Source organism: Petromyzon marinus, chromosome 19 (assembly GCF_048934315.1).
Source record: "Petromyzon marinus isolate PM22_M1 ecotype Great Lakes invasive population chromosome 19, UKy_Petmar_22M1.pri1.0, whole genome shotgun sequence".
Taxonomy (NCBI): domain Eukaryota; kingdom Metazoa; phylum Chordata; class Hyperoartia; order Petromyzontiformes; family Petromyzontidae; genus Petromyzon; species Petromyzon marinus.
The window spans coordinates 15,424,449-15,442,989 of NC_133685.1; the positions used below are offsets into that span (position 1 = coordinate 15,424,449).

At 50.8% G+C, this 18,541-nt stretch overlaps 1 protein-coding gene across 1 annotated transcript in view; it reads left to right on the forward strand.

Moving 5' to 3' along the window:
* LOC116943801 (alsin-like) overlaps nt 1-18,541 on the forward strand; it is a 121,149-nt gene that overhangs the window by 27,474 nt on the left and 75,134 nt on the right. The window contains exons 3-8 of the mRNA XM_076068190.1: nt 382-1,406; nt 2,383-2,572; nt 4,268-4,445; nt 4,922-5,018; nt 5,463-5,540; nt 10,150-10,299. Of these exons, the coding sequence (XP_075924305.1) occupies nt 382-1,406; nt 2,383-2,572; nt 4,268-4,445; nt 4,922-5,018; nt 5,463-5,540; nt 10,150-10,299 (1,718 nt within the window). The remainder of the gene's footprint in view (nt 1-381; nt 1,407-2,382; nt 2,573-4,267; nt 4,446-4,921; nt 5,019-5,462; nt 5,541-10,149; nt 10,300-18,541) is intronic.

The window sequence follows — 18,541 nt, forward strand, 5'->3', positions numbered from 1 at the left end:
TTCAAATCAAGCGGCTCTGCTGGCTATTACAGCGGTGTGGAAGAGCCACAGTAATACTAAATGGCGTCTGCTTCATAGTGGACACTGTAGATCCCTTGATTCAACTCGCAAGAGTAAGCCACTGCTGGTGTCGTGGGTCCCAATTTGGAAAATAAACCACAAAAATTACTCAATGGGGATTACACATAGAAATGTTGCCCACTACGAAAACTTGATAGGACCCTCTTGAAAAGGAGTTTTGTGACTCATGAGGCTTTCTGGTTAAACAAGCCTGATAATAAAAATAAAATGATGTTTAGAAAATGCCTGCATTTTCCAGTTTGTCCCATATTTTAATATTACATTTTTCTGTTACCTGTGTATCTGGTTTTTTTTCTCCAGCTGGTGAGGTTTTCTTTCTCAAAAATGTGACCCAGGGTTTGGAAGGAGATGACGATTCCACATTAACACCTCGAGAAGAAGCCACGAGAAACCTCGGAGAAAAATATCCGCGATCGTCGGACTCGAGCTCTGCAGATAACACTGACGTTCCGCTAAGCGGAACACAACTCGGCTCATTGGATGTAAACCTGCACGCTGCAGCAGTTGCTCCCAAAAATGCCAAGACACAAGGAGAGGAGGACAGCGCCGCTTCAGCCAATCCAGCCTCTGAACCGTCGGAGGATTGTCAGCAGCCTGGGCCTACGGACGGTGCCGACGTGTGGGACATCGCTCCGGTGAGGGCCTTGCTCGGGAAGGTCGTCCTGAGCGTGGCGGTGGGGCGGACCCACTGCGGCGCTGTGTGCGCGGGCGGAGTGCCCTTCATGTGGGGGTGCAACACCCACGGCCAGTGTGGCAGGAGCGCGCCCGACATCATCGGCAGTCCCGCTCCGGTGCCCACGCTCGAAGCGGGCCCTGGCCAAGAGGCGCCGCCGCTGGTCGACGTGGCCCAGCTGGCCTGCGGGGACGCCTTTACGCTGGCCCTCTCGCTTCACGGAGAAGCGTGGGAGTGGGGCGGCGTGCCAGGCAGGAGCGGCGGCAGTGACGGTGGCAGCGGCAAGGCGGCGGTGGTGCCGCCGCGTGCGGTGGAGGCGCTGCGCAGTGTCTGTGTGGTGCAGGTGGCGTGCGGTGCGCAGCACTGTCTCGCACTGGCACGGCGAGCACGGAGTACAGTGGCGGCAGCGGTGGCCGGCCCCGAGCCCGACACATGTGTCCACTGCAGGCAACTGTTGGTGACCATGACGGACGCAGCGGATCACGTGGTCATTTCCGACGAGCACCACTGCCTCGCGTCGGAAGCAGCGACGGCATCCAATCAGTGCGGCGGCGAGACTGAGAGGGGTGTCATTCGTGCCCATTATGATAGCTCTCTGCCCGAGGAGAGCAAGGTCCCAGTGCAGATGGCTGAGGACATCCTAGAGTCACAGGTACAAGCGTAATAATGATTATGATGATGATAACGAGTTGTGTTTGATTTCCTCGCTCTTTATGCCGGGGTGTCTCAGAACATCTCATCTCAAACATTTGAAGGGGCACCCCCAGTGGCATCTGTCTTTGTGTGCACAAGATGACTCTGCACCCAGCCTGCGAGTGAACATTAGTCTGCCAGTAGTGGGCGATGATTTTTGCTGATCCCAATTGAGTGACGCGTCGTGTAATTTTTTTACTTTGGCAAATGCGGCCCATGATAGCGGCGTGCACAATGGCCGCCTCATTTAGCACACAGCGCCATTGAGAAGGAGACGGTGCGCTCCATGTGTTCACGGTCACCAGAAGCCGCAGCATTAACCCGGGTGGGCTCTGGGCTTGAATTGCGAACCTCTACAGCGGTGGTTCTTAACATGGGGTGCGCACACCCTGTGGGGGTGTGAGATGCCCTTTCTGGGGCTGCGGGACATGGTCAGATTTTTTTAGAAGGTAAATCATAGAAACACAAATTAAGCACGGGCACGTATGTTCAACTACTTTGTATCATCAAACCTATTAACATTATACATGTTTTAATTATTGAGAACAAAAGGGGTGCAAGGCTGCAATAAAGGTTAAAAAAACACTGCTCTACGGCAAGCGGGCGAACACGCTACCGCTGGGACGATTGGCGGGCCCCTAAGCACGTACGGTGCAGCACGGTTCTGGTTTAGGATGCAGCACGGTTCAGGCTTTATTTAGTGAAGAAATGTAACAGCGTCCTCATGAACCATGAACCCGAGCAAGGAGCGCCGAAGGTGCTACCGCTGGGCCGCCCCGTGACCGCCCCAAGATGCGACGCGAGGTGCTTAATCGCTTTGTGAATCGCTCCCGAGACGTTGCGCGCTCGTCTCAAAAGCAAATTACTGCTCCACTTGAGACGTGAGTAATTGTACGAGAGTTAATTGCCGGCATGTCACCTGCTCATTGTGCCAGAGCCGGCCGGTTGAGGTGGAGACGTGCAGCTTGGGCCGTGGGGAGGGGTCTCGGGTGAGGAGGAGTGTGGAGGCGGAGGAGGGCGAGGGCGGCGGGCGCAAGTGCCTGAGCCTGGTGGACGTGCGCGCTGTTCGTGAGGAGTGCTCGCGCCGCCTCTCCCTGCCCGGCCTGGTTCAGGGCCTGGCCCACGGTACGCCCCCTTGGACTTACATAAAATATATATATTTTTTATTTGTTTTAAAAGGGGAGGGGATAACTGGGGAGAGGGGGAGTATAACCTGACGAGGGAAACCTGGGGAGGGGGGGGGGATATTCTTTCATCGCGTATAGTGAAGGAACGCTGCGCCATACGTGTGACCTCTTTTGACTGCGTTCGCATAAACTTCTCTTGCTGCCACATTGGCGTCTCAACTGATTTGTTTCATCCACAGATGACGGGAGGGGGGGGGGATAGTGAAGAGGGAAGAGGGTGTGTGAAAGGGGGAGGGAGGTGGGGGTTTGGACAAAGGAGAGCCCTGAAAGCAATTCACGTCTATGTGGCTGATGGGTGTTTCTGCTATCCATACCATTCCGAGTTTCGCTCCCGCTTAACCACTGAGGGACTATTCCCCTTTTTTTCGGTCTCTCCCGGACCCCCCACACCATCTTGGCCTTTAAGATGGGAACCTAGTCAACCACCAGCAACAAAGGGCCCGGGTTTGATACCCGACTCGGGCACCTCTCTGTGTGAAGTTTGGTGAGAGTGCGTGAGTGAGTGTGGAGTTTGTGTGTTCCTCTGGGTTCACCAGTTTCCTGCCATTGCAATAAACTAAACTATACAAAACATTTTATTTTACCAGGTAAGGCCCGCTCCGCTATATTGCTAATTTTCAGAAGCGACCTGGCCTCAACGAAGTGGCTTATCACGTGGAAATTTATAGCAGCCAAATACTCTATACACATGTTTCTAAATGTGGAGGGAAAATCGGAGGACCCGGAGACATATCCGCACAACCACGGGGAGAACATGCAAACTACAAATATACAGGTGTCAGGATTGAACCCACGACCTCATGTATACCAAGCGAGATAGTTAACATCTCGTCACTGCGAACCCGAAACAAATGTAAATACCTGCAAACTTCTAAATTCCGATTGCATACAGCAGCAACATCACCCCCTTCTGTGAAAACTTGGCGAGAGCCTCTAGGAAAAATATTGGGGCTCAGTAAGACTCCCCTGGGTAAACAAGTAGAAAAATGCGGTCCCCATGTTCAGAATCCCGACTAGTTCTCAAAGTTAAGATTAATTATTAGCAATTATAACTTTCATATATTACTATTTTGCGTGTATTGCTATCTTAAGCGGATCATGGCATCTTGAGGGACGATTGCCGAGACGGGCATTGGAAGGATCTCTCCCGAGTCTGGCACCAAGGCGAAGAGAAGACCGAAGGGCAGGTGTGGGAGACTCTCAGGGCAGATCTTGGGGGCTGTGCGTCTACTGTGTGCTTCCTGTGGAGTAGAGATCTGGCAGTGGGGAGGTGTGGTAACATCAACAGCTTTAACCAAGATCACATCTTCATCCTGAATTGGCATCTTTACAGGACGTTTTGGGTTTAATCTCGACTCTGACACATGTATATTTGGAGTCTGCATGTCTCTCGCTCTGTGGTCGCATGGATTTTTCTCTGGGTCCTCCGTTTTTTCCCTCCACATTTAGAATCAACATCATGTGTTGACAGAATTTTGGCTGCAATAAATTTCCACACGATGATAAGCCACTTCGTTGAGCTATCATTTGTGATAGCCAGGTCGCTTTTGAAAAAGAGGTACTACATAGCTAAGTGGGCCCTTAACTGGTAAAATAAAAAAAATAGTTTAACACGGAATGCGTCCTGTGTCAGTGTCGCGCTTTGCAAGAAAGGCCGATGGCATCAGAGAGGGCGCCCGGCCAGGCCCCGCAACGCTGCCCAGCTCCCCCGAGGCCGAGTGGGCCTCAAGTCTGCCGTGCCTGCAGACTGAGCTGTGGAGCTGGGGCCGTGGGCTCGAGGGCCAGTTGGGTCACGGAGACTTCAACCCCAGGTGAAAATTACCGGTCAGGCTCTCCGTAGAAAGTCCGCAGTGCTCAAGGTGATTTCCTGCTCGGTTGAGAATTGAAGCAGTGCTCACCTTATGTTTATAACACTTCAGCCAGCGGCAGAAATTCACATTCCTAAATAGAGGCGTGTTAGAATGTATTTTACAGTTAAAAAGCCTGCGGCGTTAACCAACGCGGCCTGCCAGATTACGACTGCAAGCCTCTGCAACAAGCAGTGTATGTGTTACCGCCATGCCGTACCACTGCCTAACGTTGATCTCAAGCGGCTACGCTACAGCTGGGTGGCGGTGTGGCCCAGCGTTGGCGTGATTTATGATGATACCACGATTGTATCGGAAAGTTGTAAATCTTTGCAGCATTATGAAGTACATCTTAAGTCATCGCTGGCTAAACTCTTATTATTATCACGTGGACTGCCTGTGGCGACAGATGCTTTCGTTTTTTTTTTTTTGGAGAGCAGGGCAGAGGCCGAGTGTGTGAAGACGCTGAGCGGACAGGAGATGGTGAAGGTGGTGGCTGGAGGTTATCACTCCATGGCTCTTACCAGCACGGGACAGGTCTCTAGCACGCTCCCTCATGGCTCAACATCTTTCCTAACTGGTTTAACGCATTAGTAGGCTTTCGCGACCAATATTATCCGTAATATAGGTTATTTGAGTTAGATTACGTAAATATACAAGATAATTTCTCCGCAACTCTTGCTGCTGCCTGATGATGCTGGTTGTAAATACCGGTGAAAACAGGATAGGTGGCAACCCATTTGGTCCGAAATTCAAATCTATAAATGACGAGAAAACCCACCATAACAGAAAAATATCTACACGTGCAGTTCTTTTGAGCTTATGGTCTGCATAAGGCTTGTATACAGTGCACACCTTTTGTGTGTTAAATACATTCCTCTTGAGTCCACGTGGGGCGAGTGAGTAACGTTGCTTTTTGCTTTTAAAATATGAAACGGAAAATGATTGAGCTTGTTAAAATGTGTGTCTGTGGGAATACAGGTTTGGTTGTGGGGCTGCAACTCTCGGGGCCATCGTGGCCAAGCGAGCTCCTCTCCGTCGTTGCCTCGCTTGCTCATGGTAACTCGCCGCCAGCCCTGATGCCCACGGCTGCTATTCTCTTTGTCTGAGCATTGTGCCGGATGCGGCGATGCCGTGGACCAGCGCTAGCACGGTCGCACAGAGCGCTCACCACTAATGAAACCACAATGCCTCGCTGATCTTGTCAAGGAGCATAAATCATCATCGCGTGGATTCCGGTCATCCTCGCAGCAGCGGTTTTTGGCTAGCCATCGAACAAAGTCGGTCACCGCATCGCGCGCTTTCGGACACGCTTCTGCGGCCGTCTGGAACCCTCTTCCGATATTGGGAAGCCACTGGAGCTATGCACTTCTAAATCATTTAGATTGAAAACTCATTTCTTTAGAACGGCTCTTTGTGGTTAGTTTGTTGTCTTTCTCCCTCACTTCCGATGAGCATGGTTGGCAGCATATGGTGCGAAAGAAGTTCAACACACATGCACACACTAACACTGGGGTACGGTAACCGTAAACGAACACGTGCCGTCTGCTGCCTTGCCAGAGTGGACGTTAAATATCCCCTGCCATCATTCTAAAACGAGCAGGCCATTGTGTGCCAGTGTCACGGTCCGCGTTTGCCGAATAAAAACAAAATTACGACGCAGGATTACTCGGTTGGGATCGCATGCACAGCAGCAGTCGTCCTCTGCTGACGAGACTCGTGTCGACTTGCTGGCCAGTTGCTGAGTTGCATTTTGTCCATGGGGACAACTGCCACTGGGGGTTCCCTAGATATGTTGAAATGAGATGTAAAGCGCTCCTGAGATGCCTCGGCATAAAGGAGGGCACTACGTCCAAAATAAGTAATTGCCGTTTCTATTTCGATAATTACATACGACCAATGAAAAGCAACTATTAAGTTATCTGAGTGATTTTGTCATTCAATTGCAGATACACACACCACCTTCAAGATTAAGTTTGGGTCGGTGCGAAGTTGTGTGGTGGATGGTTTGGTGTTTGTTGCTGCAGTTGCACACAGGAGAGTCTTTTTATGTTACACTTGCGCATTAGCTGTCCACCGTATCTATTTCAGTTTGTGCAGATCCCATTATTTCTGTGGAAGATTGTAACTGTGCTGTCTGGTTGGTATGGCTTGGTGAGCAAGTGCATGTTGGGCACGTTTTTTGAAGCCCACGAGTTGGTTCGCAACTTTTTCTGCTGAAGTTCATGTCACGCCGAATTTGTGCTGCGTGCTTCCAAAATAACGGAGTTCTGTATCTCAGCCTTGGGTGCGGGATGTTGTTTAGATCGTCGTTGATTGACAGGTTTGGCTCATTTTCAGTTCACGGAACGTTGCAGCCATCGCAGTGAATATCTGGTGGTGTGATATTGTATAGCATAACAAGCCAAGGCAATGGCATAGATTTAAACATACATGGTAGTTTGCATCACGATGTTCAATTGGGTATTGATGAGTACTCCCAAGTACACCCAGGCAGTGGTCGATGTTCAAAGCACCAAGGCATCTGCCCCCAGCTCGTATCGGAATTTTTTTTAATGCAGTTCAACCTCAAACTCGATTTGGTGCTTTCGTGACTGCAGGAATTAATCTTTGGTTTTTTTCGGTAAAGTCACGTAGAAATAAGAAAAAATAAAATTACATAATATACGACGTTTCGATTGCAACACAAGCAATCATCATCAGGTAGAGGAAACACATAACCACAGATATATATACAGACCTTAAGTAGAGGGAATTAACAGAGATATACCAGGGGATACAGAGAGATGGAGCATCACACTAAATCAAACAGGGTTGAGCAAAATTTGGAAACTATGTAAAGCAACTTACAATTTAACAATCTTTGAAATCGTGTATTCAACCAGACCATGTGTTAATTGTGTTTTAACTGACCGTCTGTGTTGCTTTACATAGTTTCCAAATTTTGCTAAACCCTGTTTGATTTAGTGTGATGCTCCATCTCTCTGTATCCCCTGGTATATCTGTGTTAATTCCCTCTACTTAAGGTCTGTATATATATCTGTGGTTATGTGTTTCCTCTACCTGATGATGATTGCTTGTGTTGCAATCGAAACGTCGTATATTATGTAATTTTATTTTTTCTTATTTCTATGTGACTTTACCGAAAAAACAAAGATCAGTTCAACCTCGTCTTAGTTTTGCTGGCAGCCCTTTTTTTTAGGTGTTCATTAAAAATCTGTGTGCAGTCAGTTGTCACACCAAGGTCGGTCAGCATCGGGTTACGTCGCACCTTTTCTGCCGCACGACATTCGCCAAGTGTGGTGTCTGCATTGTTGTTGACATGAAACACCAAGACAATCGATTTACTTGGGGTCAATTCGGAAGTACTCCTCCATGGTGTTAAGGTCACAGTTGAGTGTGGCCTCCAGCCCACTGTAAGCTTGTGCAGACGGAGCCACGTCGTCCACTTACTTTACCTTGCGGGACGATGCCCGTGGCGTATCTCCCGTGTACAGGTTGAAGAGCATCAGTGAGCACAGATGTATTTATGTTGAACTTCTTTCGCACGGTACATCGCCAACCATGCTAATGTATGTATGCATTTTTTTACTTATTTTGTGCCGTACGTAGTCAACTGTGCTAATTGGAGTTGCGGGGGAAGGACAACAAACTAAACACAATAAAGCAGTTTTAAAGAAATTTGTGTTTCAAGATCCCTGGGGACGCCCGCTATTCAGGGTGCAAGATGAGATCATTTCCTCTCCCAGCTGGATGCGCTTCAGTTTGCTGAGCATATTCCAGATTGGCTGTAGCGTTCAGGCACAAGCCAGCTTAAGCATGAGACCATGCACTTTCAAACTGAATCAAAGGCCCAACACAAATCGACGAATGCGGTACTGGTCTTACTTTTTCTTCCAAATCTGCCTTTGATGTCCATTGTAAGTGCCAGTTTTTTTATGGCCTCAACCTAGGTTATTACTTAGGGGAGGATGGCCGATTTCCTCCCAGGATCAGGCCCTCAAGGACTTTAAAGGTCGTGCACAGGAGCAACGTCGTCTGATGATTCGCTGGATCCTCTCCAGGTTTTCCCGGTTTAAGAAGAACAAAGGCCATTGGCCCTCTCCAGATTTGGGGGATTTGACCGGCTTTGTGTACATTGCTAACAAGGTTGCCATAACCAGCCAGGCATCCACATGCTTTTGGGCCCAGGTTGTGTGATTAAATTCATCCTTGCCATCCTTGCCATCCTTCCCCTGTGGCCTTCCCTTTTTTTGTTGCCCTGGCGGTGGCCTGGAGCTTTTCGTCTGAGAACAGCAGGGATTATGAAGAGAGCACAGCCATTGGCTGGCGGTGTTGGTGCTTCCTTTACTTCCCACTTGTGATGCCATTTCAAGCAGGAACCTTAGAGTTTGCCGTGAGCTTCGCCGTGATGAAACTTGCATTGACTTGTGGATTAAAGACCTGTGCCAGGTTTACAGAACTCGGGTATTTGAGCAGAGCCCAGGATTTTTATTATTATAGTCATTCTTTTCTAGTTTTGCTTGTGGAATTATTAAAGGAGCTAAATAAGGAGGTCTGCTAGCCACGAGAGGGCTTCAGGAGAGAGTTTGTTTATTTTTGCTATTCCTCCATTGAAGGAGCGCAGACTACTACATTGGTTTACTATACGGTCCATAGTCGCACTGTGGCTTGTCTTAAATTTTCCCTTTATGAAGAAAATGTTTGCATCGGTCTGTTGATGTTCATGTACTAATGCAGTTTATGGATAGCACCATTGTCTTCAAGGAATGTCAAAGCCACGAGGTGCGATGTTTGGGTCTCGGATTAGGTGTTTATTCTCTTTGTGTATGTTGTTCCACTCTGTTTACGAGCAGTGTTCTTCCACATTTTGGTGAGATTCTAGGATGGTGAGAGTAGCAGCGTGATCCCAGAGAAGGGTGATCGGGACTTGAGTTGGCGGCAGAGGAACATTTTTGAGGTCTTGGTTGATGGGTTGGTGGTAGATGTGGTTGGCAAGAAAACATGGGAACTCCTTTTCATTTTTCATGCTCCAGCAGATATTTGGTTGTAGAATGTTCACGAGAACAGGGAGCCAGGGGATTGGTGTCCTTTTCAGTGTTTCGGTTTATGATGTGTATTGCATTATTTAATTTTGCACGTTCGTAGTTTGGTTTTACCAACTCCCCAGATCAGGTTGGAGTGCAGTCCTCTGCCATTGAGTAAATTAATGAGAGGCTGGCAGTTAGTAGCACATCAGCTGATATGCCCCAGATCATTTCTGCAGGGTTTTTTCCTGTAAGTGAGGCGATTCTTGATTTGATCCTTTTCACATCTCTTTAATGTGGTGCTTGACCATCTCGCTTCTGTCTATGACATCCCCTAGATATCTTGGAGTGGAGTCATAGCACACTGGGCTTCCACATGAGGACACGTTAAGGGTGGCATCTGCTGCACGATTATTCAATGGGAAAGTGCCTGAGTTTGCTCCGTATTCCTGTTTTAGCGAGAACGCTATTTTACATGTTTGCGTCCACAACGTTCATCTGTGTCTTTGCGTGTGCAGTCTTAGCTACAGCAGGGAGCCTTCCTTTGATGTTGATTTTTTGCCGCACTTCCTGATTCTGCTGGGAGTCCCGGTGGTACACACGTCCCTGAGCTACGACCGTGCGTGGTTGTGGGTGAGCAGGGCCCCCCTGCCCAGGAGGTTTGGGACCTCTCGGCTGGAGACTTTGGCTCCCTGCTACTCTGCGACGGGCCTGGACACTGCCCACGGCTCTTCCACATGGGAGGGGAGCCCACGCTCGCGAGCGCTGCCGTCATCCCCGTACCAGAGCAGGTGCATGAACAGACAATAACTATACCTCGTGCAACACAACGTGGAGTAAGAATTGTAGTGTTTATGAAGACGAATAAACTTCTTAGGAGACACACTCTCTTTATTGTAATTATTTCCTTATACAGTCCTCAACACACACAGAGGGGTATCTGGTCCCCTCACCCGATACCCTAAGGAGGTACAGCCTCCGGACTCAGCGTAACCTACACACAGGTCTCCTTGATACCTAAGGAGGTACAGCCTCGTATCTTGGCGGGACTTACACGTCTACCGCTGTCCTAGCCTAAGGAGGTACAGCCTCTTATCTTGGCGGGACTAACACGTCTACCGCTATTCTAGAGTCCTCCGGCTGGGACCTAGGGGAGGCTATCTGACACACCGCTGGCCCGGTGGGTCCTGACCACTGGGTACCCAAGCCTTAGCCCTCAGAAGGGCTGGAAGGATGGTCCAGGGTCCTAGCTAGTCTTCAGGCCGGGCTTCGGTCTTCGTGTAGGGAGAGAACTCCTCGAGCTCTGTTGGGTCACCCTTTTTATACTCGTTCGTGGCCAGGTATAACCAATCACACATTCCCACGTGGAACTGGCTGATTGGTTCTTACCAAACCGTGGCTACGATCCACTTCACCTCGTCTGACCCCAACCGTTATGTACCCAGAGGTAACGCTGCACTGCCCCTTTTATACCTGGTGGCAATGGAGGTTATCGAACAGTGCGCAGTTAACACCTCTACATCACCCCCTCCTTTTGAAGCTCCAGCCGTCCCGGCTGCAACAATGTGAAATTCTGAAATTATCAACGATGGAAGAATTGTGAGTGTGCCTCACGAACAACAAGAACAATAAAAAACCCATATAAATACCCCCTAACAACATAACGTATATACAAGGCAATAGAGCAGGCAAGAGAACGTCATAACAAACGGCGAGATTTTGCGCGCGTGTGTTTCGCGGGGCCATCGTAGGGGATGGTAGGCTTCGTCGGCGGCACAAGAGGAGGAGGAGGATGAACAAGAGCATCCGGTGGGTCTTTAGGCTTCATCACGGGGACACCTGATGCTCCATGGCCCATCGAGGCTGAACGTGGCCTGCACGGAGTCGTCACTCCCGTGTCATCTGCAGGAGGTATGACATGCCTGCACTGTGGGTTAGGCACCAACGGGGCAACATCTGGCTCGTCGGACGCGTCGCACACTCGGCCCCCGTGTTGTGTGTGTTGAGGAGGGATGCGCGGCGTGATGAAGGGTTTCAACCGAGAGGGGTGAACGAACCAGCGACGCCGTCCCCAGCGAATTTTAATACATTGGGGACGCAGGACCTCAACCACCTCTACCGGACCCCGCCATGGCCTGAGGAGTTTTGCCGACGTGGACACCGGCACCTGGGGGCAGTGAAGCCACGCCCTGTCTCCCGGTGCCCACCGATGCGTGGACGTCCGAGGGTCATGCAGTCTCAAATTCGCTTGTTGGCGGGAAGGTGAATTCTCAATGGCAGCCTCTCGTGCCTCGGCCAACTTACGGAGGTTGAATCGCAAGTGGTCAACGAGCTTGTACTTCTGCGGTGGCTGTTCGATCTCCAGCTGAACGTCGGCGGGAGGAAAAGCATCCCTGCCGTACATTAAAAAGAACGGGGAAAATCCCGTCGCCGCGTGAGGTGCCATGCGGTACGTGGCGAGGACCCCCGGAACCTGTAAGTCCCAATTGAGGTGGGATTCATCGACCTGATGGCATAACATAGCGGTGAGAGTTCTATGCAAGCGCTCCACCATGCCATCGGTTTGGGGATGGTAGGGCGAAGTGCGCACTTTCTTTGTGCCCAACAGGCGGCACACATCATTCAGCAGGACTCCTGAAAAATTTCTTCCCTGATCGGTCAGCAACCGTTCTGGTGCGCCCTTGTCCAGGACGTAGCCCTGAACAAAGGTGTCCACGACGGCCGCTGCCGACTGGTTGGGGAGGGCCCAGGCCATAGGCCACCGCGTAAAATACTCCACCCCAACCAGAAGGTACTTATTACTACGTGTCGTAGTAGGAAAAGGGCCCAAAATATCGAGAGCCACCAACTCGTTTATACGAGACACCGAAATGGATAGCAGGGGTGGACATGCCGGTTTAGCCGGCGGTTTATATTGCGCGCAGTGGGTGCACCCCAGCAGAATGTCAGTTACGTCGCGCAGCATGCCTGGCCAGAAAAATTGCAACCGCAACAACCCAGTGGTTTTATGAACACCCAGGTGTAATAAACCCTCGTGCGCTGATTTTATGTTGACACGAGTCAGCATCCCAATGCATCAGCAAACCGCATTTAATGACAAATGAATTAAATTTCCCCAGGCGCGGAGCCGCCTTATTCGCGTGACGACACAACCGCAGCAAAGACATGTCGTCGCTCTGGTGCCGACCCCATTCGGCCAAAGTCAGCCCCAGCAAGTCGTCACTGGCCGTTGGATCCGCGTGATCCGACATCGGCGCTGAGGCGACGGGAAGCACGGCGGACACCGTTTCGAGAGGCGCGACCTGCGCAGGCAGTGGCGGCTGACAACGGCCCGAGCCCAAAAAGCACGCACATTTTTTAGCCGGCGGGAGGCGAGACAACGCATCGGCATTTGTGTGTTGTGCACCCTTACGGTAAGTAACATTGAAATCATAGTCCTGAAGGACTTTGAGCCACCGAGAAAGCTGGCCAGACGGTTGGTCAACCCGCAGAGCGTACTTAAATGCCAAATGATCAGAACGCACGGTGAAATGCTGACCATACAGGTACGGCCTGTATTGCTGAATGAAAAAGACAATGGCCAGCAGCTTGCGTCATGTAACACAGTACCTCTGTTCAGCAGGGGACAAGACTCTGCTACCATAGGCAACGACCCTTTCAATGCCATTGATCTTTTGAGACAGAACACCCCCCCATCCCCGTGTTGCTAGCATCGGCGTCCAACACGAATGGTACGGAAAAATCGGGGTATGCAAGGGACGGTGCCATCACGAGTGCGTTCCGCAAGGAGTCGAATGCGGCCTGTTCCGCGTCCCCCCAATGAAACACCACCCCTTTGGACGTAAGGGCATGAAGCAGTTTGGCAATCGTCGCGAAGCCAGCAACAAAACGGCGGTAGTACCACGCAAAACCAATAAAACTGAGAACATCGCCCGCAGATGTAGGGGTTGTTTTTTTCAGGGTCGGTAGAGATTCCCGAGCGGCTGGCTATGTGGCCCAGATAGCGCACAGACTCACGCAGAAGGTGACACTTCTGCGGCTTGAATTTTAAGTTAGCGGACCGCATTTTCAAGAAGACAGCACGCAATCGTTCGATGTGTTCACCGAACGTGCGGCTAAAGACGATGACGTCGTCAAGATAAATGAGACATGAGTCCCACTGGAGCCCAGCGAGGACCAGCTCCATGAGCCTCTGAAACGTCGCTGGGGCCGAGTGGAGACCCATGGACAATCTATTAAACTCGAAAAGGCCCTGTGGTGTCCGAAAAAGCAGTCTTAGGTTTTGACACTTCGTCGAGGGGGAGTTGCCAAAACCCCGACAGAAGGTCCAAAGTGGAGAAATAATGCGCCCCTGCCAGGGCATTCAATGACTCGTCCATTCGAGGGAGAGGGTAGACGTCAGCTACTGAGATTTTATTGAGGCGCCGAAAATCAATGCAAAAACGAAGACTGCCATCGTGATTTTTGACCAGCACTATTAGAGCACCCCAGGGACTAGTGGAGGGAGAAATGATATCGGCCTCCAGCATGTCATCCACGGCCGATTTAACATGCTGTTTCTCCGCTGGGCTAAGCCGAAACGGGTTTTGTCTAATTGGGGCAGCGTCACAAGTATCAATGTGGTGACGTAGTAGTTTGGTGAAGCCAATATCAAATTTAGATTTACTGAATACATCAGAAAATTCTCGCAGAAGAGTGCGCAATTTAATTCGCTGCGAACGAGACAGATCACCTGTGTCTGCGCAGAGCGCGTCCAACCATTCCTCATCCGATTCGGAAGGAGGTGGAACCTGTGGCGTGTCACGCACCTGTCCCACAACTCCGGTCCCCAGCGGCACCGGGGTCCGTGAGCGAGCACAGTTCCTTGCGGAATGACGGTTGTGGACAATCCGACATTTTAAACCTGCAAGAATGGCTCCCTGTCAGCTGCTAAGAGGGTCTGTGCAGCCACCAAATATAACCTCTTAGCAGCTGTGTTTGAAGGTCCCAGAAAAATGCCATGTACCGAGGCATCCGGAGCTAGCGTTTTTTTAGTCGCAAGGCACGAGCATTTGTGTCCCTGGCGGAATGCGGACTGTGCTCGTGACGAACGCCTGCACCGAGGCATTTGCCATGCGCGGATGTGACGGTGTGGGCAAGAACGCCATCCGTCGACCCGACGGGAGTTCGATGCAGCCTTGATCTACAAGGATCTTAATAGGCATTTTCGCGAGAAAGTCAGTGCCTAACAAACACGGCACGGTGAGGAAAGAAGAGACCAAAATAGACCCTGCCAATTTAATGTCACCAATCGAAATTTGCGCACGAATTTGCCCAATAATGCCCAGTGAACTTCCATTAGTGGCGAAACACGGGATAGAAACCCGTTCCAAGGGGCGGCATCATACGGGCAATATATTATAAATCAAATCCGAAATGATCGTAGCCGACGCACCAGTATCAACCAATACATGGAATTCCACACCCTCAATCGATCCGACAACCACAGATGAACCCACCGTCGCCGCGACTACCCTATGGGCCAACTCAGACCACTGCCCAGGTCCAAGTGGCCGTGAAGAATCGCCGGAACACCCCCCATCATACGCTGAATCGCAAGCCTTCCTTATAGTGCGTTGCGGTGTGTATGGTGTGAATGAGGGCCAAGCGTGAGAGGCGTCGCGACTTGCCTGATTGTGCCGCGATGCCGTGGGCGTCCTGTAGTCCTGGCCTCGGGATGCGGAGGGGCGTCGTCGAGGTGCACGGCACTCGGAGGAGATGTGGCCTCGTCGGCCACAGTTGAAACATGTTATGTCGCCGCGTGGGGGAGGCCGTCCCCGCTGCTGGTCGTCGCGGCGACCAGCGTGGTCGGACGATCGCCGACCGGACGACCTAGTCGCCATGAAGGCCCAGTCGGGGGAGAACTCGGCGTCCCTGCTGGCAGGATCCGATGTCGAAGCCGAGGCGGCGATGGTCGAATCCGTGTGGAGCAGTAGATGTGCGTGGATGCTCCGAGCGGCACGTAGCGAGCACATACTGTCGTCATCCACCGCTTGGATGACGATGCGCAGCTCGCGCGCCAGTTCCAGCATTTTCTGGAGGGCGATAACGTCGATAGCCTCATCGTCCATGCGGGGGTAACCCGCTCCTGCCATCGCAAGTAGGGTGGTCCGGAATGCCAACGGAGACTCCTTAGGGCGGCGTCGCCTGTCGTAAAATCGGCTGCGGACATCGGACGGAGGCCCGTAGACGTCCAACATCCGTCGGAGGGCCGATTAAAGAGTTGCCCTTTGTTGCCTGGGGATGGTGAGGAGCAAGGCGAGAGCGTCGTCGTCCAGAATGGCAGGTAGCGCTCGGAGCGCCTGTGCGTCCGACTAGCCCACCATTTCTTGGTGGCTCAGGAAGCGACGCTGGAATGCCCAGTCGTCCCCTTCAGACGCGAATGCCCGGAAGATGGGCAGGCGCTTGTTGGAGGGCGGACGTCGTTTCCTCCTCAGCTTGCACCGTCTCGAGCCGGAGATCGGTGATTGCCTGGCCGATAGCGTCAACTGTACCCTGTTGGTACAGTGATGATGCAGCATCCGCGGAGTATCTAGAATTTACAGCGTCGCGAGCTGATGACGCTGCGGGTTGCGATTGGTCCCCATAATTCCCAGGATGCCCCAGGCTTCCGCTTGCGGCGGGACCACGTGGTTCCCCGGCGGGAAAATCAAAATGTCCATCTTGGCCGATGGCGGGAACATCTGCCGGCGGCTGATTCGGCCCGCCCGCGACCTCCGAGTTGATCTCGTCGAGAATGGAGGCCGCGCCATGCAGAAGTTGGGCGAGACGGCTGTGTGCTGCCCGGAGTCCGTCCCCCATGGCAGGAGGAGCGACCGGCTGCTAAACCGGTGGCTGGGTGGTTGACGATGCGCCGGCATTTTCAGCGGAGTTGGCGGTTCCCGCAGGTGAGTCAGAGTTTCCTTCATTCTGACTTCGCACGTGGGCCGAACTTCTTGTTTCCATTTTTAACCACTTCTGACACCAGTTGTAGTGTTTATAAAGACGAATACACTTCTTAGGAGCCACACTCTGTTTATTGTAATTATTTCCTTATACAGTCATCAACACACAGAGAGGGGTATCCGGTCCCCTCACCCGATACCCTAAGGAGGTACAGCCTCCGGACTCAGCGTAACCTACACACAGGTCTCCTTGATACCTAAGGAGGTACAGCCTCGTATCTTGGCGGGACTTACACGTCTACCGCTGTCCTAGCCTAAGGAGGTACAGCCTCTTATCTTGGCGGGACTAACATGTCTACCGCTATTCTAGAGTCCTCCGGCTGGGACCTAGGGGAGGCTATCTGACCCACCGCTGGCCCGGTGGGTCCTGACCACTGGGTACCCGAGCCTTAGCCCTCAGAAGGGCTGGAAGGATGGTCCAGGGTCCTAGCTAGTCTTCAGGCTGGGCTTCGGTCTTTGTGTAGGGAGAGAACTCCCCGAGCTCTGTTGGGTCACCCTTTTTATACTCGTTCGTGGCCAGGTATAACCAATCACACATTCCCACGTGGAACTGGCTGATTGGTTCTTACCAAACCATGGCTACGATCCACTTCACCTCGTCTGACCCCAACCGTTATGTACCCAGAGGTAACGCTGCACTGCCCTTTTTATACCTGGTGGCAATGCAGGTTATCGAACAGTGCGTAGTTAACACCTCTACAGAATTATAAAAAACAAAAACTATACAAAGTTTTTGATGATACAGGAGTCCCTTGAATATTGCAGGTTTATCGTTCGTGGTTTCGACCTATCAATTTATTGTGTACCGAAGTGCCATATCAGTGGCTGATACCGTGGTTCGGGCTGGACATGGGACACCAGGCAGGCAGTGGTTCCTCAGCCTTTCCAGTGCAAGCATCTTGTGGAAAAAGACAAAGACCCCCCCCCCCCCCCGGAAGCGAATAATCAAATAATATATTGTTTAAATACCTTTGAACAGACAATAACAAGTACTTCTATTTTAGTGCACACAATCGACAGGAGGTACAAGAACAATGGGCTTCCATAATGCGCACGTATTATGTAGGTTGATTACCATATAAATATATCCATTGCTATTTATATGAATTCATTAATCCCCCCCCCCCACTTCCCTCAAGAAGGGCTCACAAGTGATATCATCATATACACCCGCCTCTATTTAAGGAACTACCATATTTTCATGCATATAGCCCGCATATGCATAAAACCCGCAGATGCATATACCCCGCAATAATCGCGTTTTGTGTAAAACAAATTTCAGATAGCCCGCACCTCCCTATACCCCACATGCATTCATATATTTAACGTCGTTACTGCAGCTTAATGCCATCAAATTAATACTAAGTTTACATTTGTAATACATTCCACTATCAATTGTTAACATTAAAATCATAACGTGCATAAAGAAAACAAACTAACCGGAAACGAGTGAACTTAAAACAGTAAATAAGTGACAAAAGTAAATATCCAATAAATAAGTAACACATAACTGGTAGATAAGTAAGTACTGTACAGTTTTAGCACTGGTAGATTGCGCACTGCGCAGATAATAGCGGCACTACGGTGACGCCGTCGCCTCGCCCCCAACCCCCCACCCCTCTCTCTTCCCAGCTCTCCCGTCCCTGCCGCAGACCTTGCTCTGTCCCACCCCCCAACCCCCCACCTCTCTCTTCCCCAGCTCTCCTGTCGCCAGTAAACAAAGTGCGCCCACTTCAAACATTGTCGTTTCATTGTACAAACAATTCGAATCATTTAAAACGTGATAACGTGCAATTTTAGTGTGAGTGGTTTATTCAGCAGTGCTTTAGTCAAGGTAAGTGTTGCATAATGGATAGTCCTACCATGAAAAATTAAACGAGTTACACGTGTAAAATATTTTTGGGATAGCCCGCACCTCCATATATCCGACAGGGTCTTGTTTTGTTTGTAAAAAGTGGTATACCCTGCGGGTTATATGCGGGAAAATACGGTAAACAGGAGGATTTCTCCACAAATCAGGCTGTCGCCTGATAAAGCTAGTTGTAATTAC